The 9,019-nt window shown below is 35.0% G+C and overlaps 1 protein-coding gene across 1 annotated transcript; it reads right to left on the bottom strand.

Moving 5' to 3' along the window:
- Nucleotides 1-1,536: 1,536 nt before the first annotated feature.
- LOC130623186 (uncharacterized) lies at nucleotides 1,537-7,075 on the bottom strand. Its single transcript, XM_057438670.1, has 3 exons — nucleotides 5,619-7,075; nucleotides 3,067-5,515; nucleotides 1,537-2,985 (listed from the first exon to the last, which is right to left on the bottom strand). The coding sequence occupies exons 1-3, from the start codon at nucleotides 7,073-7,075 to the stop codon at nucleotides 1,537-1,539; spliced, it is 5,355 nt and encodes a 1,784-aa protein (XP_057294653.1).
- Between the last annotated feature and the right edge of the window lie 1,944 nt (nucleotides 7,076-9,019).

Below are 9,019 nucleotides of genomic sequence, written 5' to 3'. Positions count from 1 at the left end.
CGCGCGCTTATCTTGCTTATACCTCCATCCGACCCTGATCTTGTTCTACTTTATTATAATGTGAAAGGAACTAATGGTGCTTTAGCCCATAGAATTTATTTTTTGTTAGACCAATGCAAGTATCAAAAAACTCTCTCTTACTTTACACCGGCGTATCAATGATTTCTAACCTTTGCGGCTTTCGCTTTTCAAAACAAAATAAGATTTCGATTGCGCTTTTTACATAACCAAAATTATGCTGAAGAGCGAAATGAAAATTTTCAAAACAAACTTCACGTGTGACTCTTTTGAGAATTCACGTGTCAGCTATAAACACTTGTGACATGAGTGATGATATAAATTTGGATATGTCCCTAGGTAAATTTAAACTGGGGAGTACAAACGCCTTAAAATCTTTTCTACATGTAAGGAACAAAATCACTGATGGATCCTTTGAAAAACTAACTGCCAGGTAATTCCCTATTTTTTCGTCTATTTACAAACTCAGTAAAATTTTTTCTTTCAGTTTCTTATAAGCGTATTTTAAATGATTTCAGAGCTTATGCAGCTTGGTGTGATAACATGTTGACCCTGAACTTGAACAGAGAGAGAGAGAGACGTTTTGGAGAAGTGTCGTAGTAAACTGATGTTGAAAGATACCGTATTTGACGAACCCCTTGTTTTAAAACACGGGTGGATTGGAGAGCACAGTAAAAGCGGCATTAACTCGTGGCCTTCGTTAAATTATCTTGACATCGCAAACTACATCGGCTTGAAACAGCCTGATTTTCTAAGGCGTATGCAAAGTGATTACAAGCAAGGGAAATCTTTCACATATTTCGCATGTCAGTTTGTTCGTGAGAGATTATAAATACAATAAGCGAAGACTCAAAATATGTTGAAATGTCGCGTAGTTTCTTCGCAAAGAGTCAACAACAAACCCTACTTTGTTTGGACAATAATTGTAAAAGATATTGGACAAATCATAAGTGCTTATTACTCGTGTACGGCTGGGCTTAATGGTGCATGTAATCATATAACAGCTATGTGTTTTCGCATTAAAAACGCAGTAAGAGCGGGCATGACTAATCCTAGCAAGACCAGTACATTATGTACATGAAACTTCCCTTCAGGAAAGAAAGTAAATACAAAAGCTGAAGAGATTAGTGAATTACATTTCGATAAACCACACTACATGAACGATCACGAGGCTAGTCAAAAAATTATCGAAACTAAAGCAAAATTTAAGTTATTTTCACCATCTGATCCCAGTCGTCTAAAAAAGCTTTAAAATAAAGATAACATCAGAACAGAACTATTCGCAGTTTGTTTTATCCACAATTATAATCAGAGGACTGTATAATAAGAATACGAGGTTTCGGGGGTATCAACCAAAGAGAACAACCTTGTTCAACAAGAAGTAAAATCTAATTAAGCTCTTCAAAAATATAAACAGAAAAATATATACAAAAGTGAGCGCACGTGTAAAGATCACGTGTTCAAGTCACATGGTCAATTCAACATTCCCCCAGTTGACGGAGGTCAAAACTTGTCATCTCAAATGTTTACAATCTCAAGATCCTTTTCATCAACAAATGTTATCTTTGATTCAGCTAACTGATCGTTTTGTGTAACTGATTGTTCATCAATAAATTGTATTGCTGGTTCTGTTGATTCATCGTTTGGAATAATACACTGTTCAAACGGTATCAATTTATTGATCGGTCGCCGTAAATTTGATCGTCTGTCTTGATCAGTTTTGCATTGTACTATCGCTGCACGTATTTTTCCATCTTTTCCCTTCAACGTTTCTTTTATTCGACCAATTCGCCATAGTGATCGTGGCATTCTATCATCAGCAACAACAACTACGTCGTCAACGTTTGGAATTAAACATTTATTGAAACGACTATTCTTCAATTTGTGGAATTCTCGTAATTCTGTGACGTATTCGTCACGCCATCTATTCCAAAAGTGTGTCAGTAATCGGTTTACGTTTTCTTTCCGTTTGACACTCATATCAGCCGAGAGATCTTCAGGTATTAAGTTGTTCTCATCTGCTTTCGTGTTTAATTTTCTTCCATACATAAGATGATTAGGTGTTAATGGTTCTTCATTAAGTTCTTCATATATGTACGTTAATGGTCTGTTATTTAGTATATATATCGTTAAAAGTTCGTTATACTTCAGGCGACTATTGCCCAGAACTTTCTTCAGTGGTCTTTTGACTGATTTGACCAAACGTTCGAAGAATCCGCCTTGCCAAGGGGCAGACTCAATATTAAATTTCCAATTAATGTTTTTACTAGCAGCAAAGTTTTGTACGTCTTCGCTAATAAAACATTTACCATTGTCAGATAAAATGAAGTTCGGTGCTCCTTTTTGAGCAATAAATCGTTTCAGAACTTCTATACATTCAGGTCCAGAAGAATTCGAAGCTAAGTCTAAATGAATAGCTCTAGTACTCGCACACGTTATAAGAACTATCCAAGCTTTATACATATCTGGTTCTTCGTTAAAAACATTTTTTACAAATAAAGGACCAGCATAGTCGATGCCAACTACTTCAAATGACATGTTATCTTTTAATCTACTCTTTGGTAATGATGGAGGATCTGGGTACGGATATGGTTTGTTCTCGTACCTTCGGCACTTTTGACATGTACGAATAAAATTTCTAACAACATTTCTACCAGATGGAATCCAAAATTCTCTTCTAAGTTCTGTGAGTGTTATTTTTGTGCCATAATGCTTCACAGATTCATGCACATGTCGAATGATTAATTTTGTTAGATAAGAGTCTGGTACTAACAGAATAGGATACCTGGAGTTATATGGTACAGGAGCATTTCCTAACCGACCCCTGCACCTCAGCAAAAAATCTGTGTCTTCAAATAAATCCAGGTTCTTTTCCCAATGTTTAAATTTCTTGTGTCTTTTCACATCTTCTTGAGCATCTTTGATGATTACCAATCTTGCATGACCAATTTCTTCGGCTGATAGCCTCTTATAATTAAAATTTTTTCTATCTTCTTTCTTCTTTTTTACATTATTTATAAATCTCATCACATAAGCTGTGACGTGTACTAATTTATCAAAACTACTGTATTTTTTTATATCAATTATGTTACGAATACCCGGTATAATTGGGAAATTCGTGTTTACACTATCCGAGACATTTTCATTGGCAGTAGAAACATCACATACAGTATCATACACTTCATCAGACACAGGAGTAGTAGAAGACATAACATTATCACAAACATTCTCAGACACAGTATTAGTAGAAACAATAGATAGCTTTTCAGACACAGTAATATTTTTTAGTTCATTATTTAATGTTTGGACTTTTTCTTCTTTTCTAACTTCTTCTTTTGTCATGTCATCACTAATAAACTTATCACCAGGTTTAAGGTGTGGCCAGTGGGTTTCTGGTAAAGTTAGAAACGTGGGTCCACTGAACCACAAAGAATTCAATTCAGAGGGGGAGCAACCCCTAGATACTATATCTGCAGGGTTGTCTTTCGATGGTACTAAACACCATTTGCCAGATGCAGTCAGTTTTCTAATTTCCTCTAAGCGGTTTTGAACAAAGGTTTTATAATCTTTGTTATCGTTTTTAATCCATGAATATGCAATAGTTGAATCAGTCCAATAGAAAATATTGTCAATATTATACACATTCAATAATTCCTTTTTTAAAACGTCCATTAATCTAGCTAGCACCAAAGTGCCTAAAAGTTCAATTCGTGGTATAGTGGTATTTGTTAATGGTTTAATTCTTGATTTTGAACTCAAAAGTGCAGTTTTAACTTTACCAGACTTGTAAGTAAATCGAATGTATACACAACATCCATAAGCAATTTTAGAGCCATCAGAAAATCCATGTAATTCAATGTTTTCAAATTGATCATTTTCATCTTTACAAGCATAAAGTCTGTCAATATTTAAAGTTTCAGTGTCAAAGCTAGTACAAATTTCATTCCATCTTTGTAAAAATTCACCTTCTAAAGGTTGATCCCAGTCAAATTTTGCAACACACAAATCTTGGAACAATACTTTATTTGTCACAACAATAGTGTTAATTATCCCTAGTGGATCATAGATACTAGCTAAAAAATGCATGATATTTCGCTTCGTAGTAGGCAATTTTATGTTCTTCAGCATGTCAGAAAAATTGAAATTAATTTCGTCAGAGAGTTTGTTCCATTCAAGTCCCAAAACTTTAATAGTGGGTTGAAATTTGATTTCAGTTTCATCCTGAGTACTATTGACGATGTTCTCAAGCATTTTGGAGTTAGAGTTAAACTTTCTCAAATTAAACCCTCCTTCACTGAGCCTCTCCTGACACTTCGTGTGAAAACACAAAGCATCAGAATCATTAACGCCACCCGCAGTCAAATCATCAACATGCAGAAATTCAAGTAACTTCTGCACAAATTGCGGATCACATTCAACATAACCGTGTAAATGAAAAATCAAAGTTGCAGACAGAAGAAATGGAGAACAAGTGGCTCCAAAGACTACTCGGCAGAATCTATAATCAGCTAGCGCGTTATTTTCAAACTTTTGATCATCAAAATTATTCACATCGTCGTACCAGATAAATCGGAGTAAATTACGATCTTCAGGTGATACCGATATTTGATGGAAGGCTTTTTCAATGTCACCAGTTATTGCGATATTATACGCTCTAAATCGTAACAACACTCCAAACAATGAAGTGTTCAGTGATGGACCGGTATATAAACATTCATTTAGCGATCGACTATCTTTATGCTTTGCGCTAGCATCGAAGACTATACGTACTTTCGTTGTATTTCTGTTAGGTTTAATAACAGCTCTGTGGGGGAGATAATGGGTTTCCCCAACACCAGGGCTTTCTGTCGTCTTTTCAATGATACCGCTGTCCAATTGTTCTTTAAATATATCGTCGTATGTTTTCAATAATTCGGTATTGTTTTTTAATTTATTAAACTGTGATCGGAGGCGGTCTTTAGCTAGTGAATAGTTATCCTCAATGAACATTTTATCACCTTTCACTGGTAGCCTCACTTCGTAATGATGATCTTTAAATTTTATTTCATCCGTGAATTTGTCGTAAATACTAGGTTCTTCGGAGGAAATCCCTAAACTTTCCAAGTTGAAAAATTTATTCACGTTTTCATTCAGAATCTCATAATCTGATTGAGTTTCTTTCATAATTAATAACGAATGAGTACAAGCCATATTTGCTGTAACAGGAGTGGTAGAGACAGTAGAAACTGGGCCACTTAAGATAAATCCAAGTTTTGATCCCATGGCAACAGGACCTTCGCTAGAACTTCGTAAAACAGTTTTCGTGAAAAAATTCCAGTAATAATCGGCTCCAATTAATATGTCGACGTGTAGATCGTCGCTAAAATTCTGATCAGCTAATTGTAAGCCTTGCAAATGTTCATAATTTTCAACAGCAAAATTGATAGTTTGTCCGGAAACAGGTTTGCAAATATCATTCACAAAGGTAGAAACATTAATGCTCTCATTCGATATTGTGCTTTTAATTTCAAATTTGACAAGATCAAGTTTTTTCGTAGAGTGTTCACCTCCAAAGACTTTAATACTCAGTTCTTTTTTTTGAAACAGTTTTTAAATTCAACCTTTTTCTCGCTTGCGGTGTGATGTACGACAATTGCGAACCGCTGTCAAATAAAATGCGTAATTTCGCAGAAAAAGTTCCATCGCATGATGTAACTGTAGCCATAGCAGTTTGCAGCAAAACATTATTTCGATCAGAAGCTATGTTTATATTAGCAGGTGTAACGTTCGAGGAAGAATCTTCACTTTCTGCATCTTTATTTTCGGTTTCATTTTTCTTAGGACTACGACTAGGAGGAGGATTTGGATTATGTTTCCTTTCGCATAAGGCTACGTGATGTTTTCCTTTGCAGTGAAAACAACGAAAACTTGCTTTGCATTCACGACTCATGTGTCCTTTTCTTAAACATAAAAAACAGCGTCCATTTTTCAAAACAATTTCTTTCCTGGTTTCTAATTTTGTTACAGTTCTGCATTCATGTGATTTATGCTCACCAGAACAAAAGGAACAGAATAACTTTCGGGTACCAGTTCGCGCAGCTTGTGCATTCAAAGAACTTCCACTGCTGGGGAACTCCCGCTGCTCATCTTCTTCTAATTTTATATTCGAAAGTTTTTCACGTGCCATAATTTCTTTTCTTAAAAATTTTAACACAGCTTCAGCGTCCCAAATATCTTCATCAAATTTTCTACTTATTATTAATTTGATATCATTCGGTAATTTTGACAAAACAACAGGAATAAGCATAGGTCCATAGTTTTCTGCTTTAAAACCCAGGGCTTTCAAACTTCTCACTTGAGATTCGATTAGGTCGTAAAGTTTTCGCATAGATTTAATATCTCTCGAACTTTTTACATTTTCAAGAGTCAAAAGTTTGTTCATATGAGCTGACACAGTGATTTGTGGATCACCAAATCGTTCTTTTAAAAGATCTCGCGCAATTTCATAGTTTTCGTTACATAACGATAAACCGCTGATTGTTTGTTCTGCCGAGCCCGACAAAAGATTTGTCAAATACGTCAATTTTTCGACAGAAGAAAGAGATTCATTCTTATGTATCGCACACTCAAAAGATTCGTCAAAGGACTTCCATTGCAAAGGATCACCGTTAAACTTTTTCAGCTCAAGTTTCGGAAGTTTAATTCGATCCCTCACGCTGGAGTTTCCAGACCCATCAGAAGAAGTAACAGAAACATTACCTTCAATTTCAAACACATGCTTGTCAAGAAACTTTTTCAATGTTGTTAACTCTTTCGCAGCATACTGCTCAAATTCCAAGTGTGACATCATTTCATTAGCTAAATTCTCTGGCTCAATTAAGTCATTAATTTCATTTTGAATAGTTGTTACGTTCAATAATTTAGCTTCCAGTAAATTATAACTGGATAAGAGTACCGCACCATGATCTTTCAAAGCAAACCTTTCATAAATAGGTTTCACAGTTTCATTAACAATTTTCTTAAAAACACCAACATAAGCACCACGACTTCTTCTCTTTTTACTGATATCTTCAGTCATGTTTCACCCGTTTCTGTTAACTGTATGCGATATAGATCGGCAACAGTTGTGCACTGTGACGCGTTGTTTATCGGATACAGCCGTATGTCTGTATCTCTGGAGATAGCTGATAACGCTGGCTATCGGTCTCAGCCTGTTAGGCTAAAAACAAAATGGCGACTGTAGATGCAAGTGATCCAACACGCTTCTTGGAAAGTAATTTTTCAGGTTAATATGGACCTTTATCTTTATGATGGAAGAATAACTTAATTTGCGAGTTCCTTATTCTACGACCTAAGCATCAAATTGTTGGCAAATGGCCTAGGTAGTGGTGGTGTGATGTATATATAGCTAGCTAGCTATAGCTAGCTGGCTTCTTTAGGTTCTCCTCTTCTCATTCAAGGGATAGGCTAGCTAGCTACCTAACTACCTAACTACCAATCTACCTTCTCTCAAATGCTTCCAAGAGAGACCTTAAAGAGTATGTGTTTAAAGCTCCCATTTAAGCTAGCTACAGTAATCTGGAATTTTTTCCCACTAGGCAACACTAGGCAATGAAAGAAGCTCTGCCAGTATAGCTATACAGTAGAGTGGCTATCAAAAGCCACAAATTTCTGCAAAGCAAAACAAGCACTGTATCGACTGAGCTTTAGGTAGCTAGCTAAACTATATTATGGATGCCAATCAAATAAAATATAAATCACAGCATTTTCAGCATGAAGGCAGTGCGGTAGGAAGCCAATTTGTTTTCGGGTGAGCCTTTTTTAAGAGGGAGGGGGGAGAAGGGGGGAGGGGGTGGGGGGCTGTAGCTTAGCGTCCCTACAAAGCCAACTATTTATATATATCATGTTAAAAACAACTAAAAGCATCTTTCATCCATCTGTTCAAAGCTCCAGTAACAAAAGAAGTTTATCTTATTTAATTCATTAAGTTGCAATATTTTAGGTTTTCTTTTTATTTGCATTCTCCAGTATGTCACCTTATAAATGTTAGTGTATATATTTAAATTTGGTGAGTAAGTGAACAAAAAACTTTGTCTTATATAATATCTCAAGTAAGTGCAAAAAGAAATTTATTGTTAAACCAAAGCAATTTTAGTCTTTTGTCATGGAACAAAGGTTTTAATACCATATAATAACATCCAAACTGAAATTGCTAAACAAAAGAACAGAATTAATATCGAAGTGTCGTCATAGTAACAAGTTTTATTTGAACAATTTTAAATCTGTTTCTCTGGACAAATAGTTTTATACGTCTTTCTTTTAACTGTTTTTATCAATTGTATTACTCTTTTATGTCTATAACTTGTACATATTCCCACCGGATTTACACAGTTTTTTTTCACTAAATAAATTTTAAATTTGGTGCTTCTTGATTAAAGAACTTTAAAGTATATTTAGGTGTCCTAATCAAGAATTACTGATATTTAACAGCCTATACAAAAATTGACCTTATAATTGTTTGTATTTTGATAACGATTGAGTATTGTGTGCTTGCAATGCTATAAACGAAACGTGCAGAGGACACGATTTCCTCTCACACATGATGCCAACTAAAAAATCTTTATATATACATATATACAGAATTTTTTCAAATTTAAATGTTTGAAAAAAGACTTTAAGAAATGCTGCCCAATAGTGTAATGGTAGAACACCTGTTGAATCTTATGTGTGTGGGTGCATGTCTAAAAAATACGCAATTTTAAACTTAATTCGTGCTCTCACATGAAGTATCCTTAATTTCAAGGCCCGTTTTATACATGTAAGATCACAGGAGGTTCGGGTTCAAATCCCGATTGGGCATATTTTGGAAGAAATTTGTTGCAGCTGAATTATTCTTGATGGAAAATCCCAACATGAGATTAACAACCCCTTAGTTAGAATACCTTCTGTTAAATTTGAATAATGTGTTTTACTATATATTTCTGTCGTTAAAATTCTTTCTTTGATATTGATGCGAATAAGC

This window comes from Hydractinia symbiolongicarpus, chromosome 13 (assembly GCF_029227915.1).
Source record: "Hydractinia symbiolongicarpus strain clone_291-10 chromosome 13, HSymV2.1, whole genome shotgun sequence".
In the NCBI taxonomy this organism is placed as follows: domain Eukaryota; kingdom Metazoa; phylum Cnidaria; class Hydrozoa; order Anthoathecata; family Hydractiniidae; genus Hydractinia; species Hydractinia symbiolongicarpus.
The sequence above is the reverse complement of the archived record's forward strand: the minus strand, read 5'-3'. Positions and strand labels throughout refer to the sequence as shown.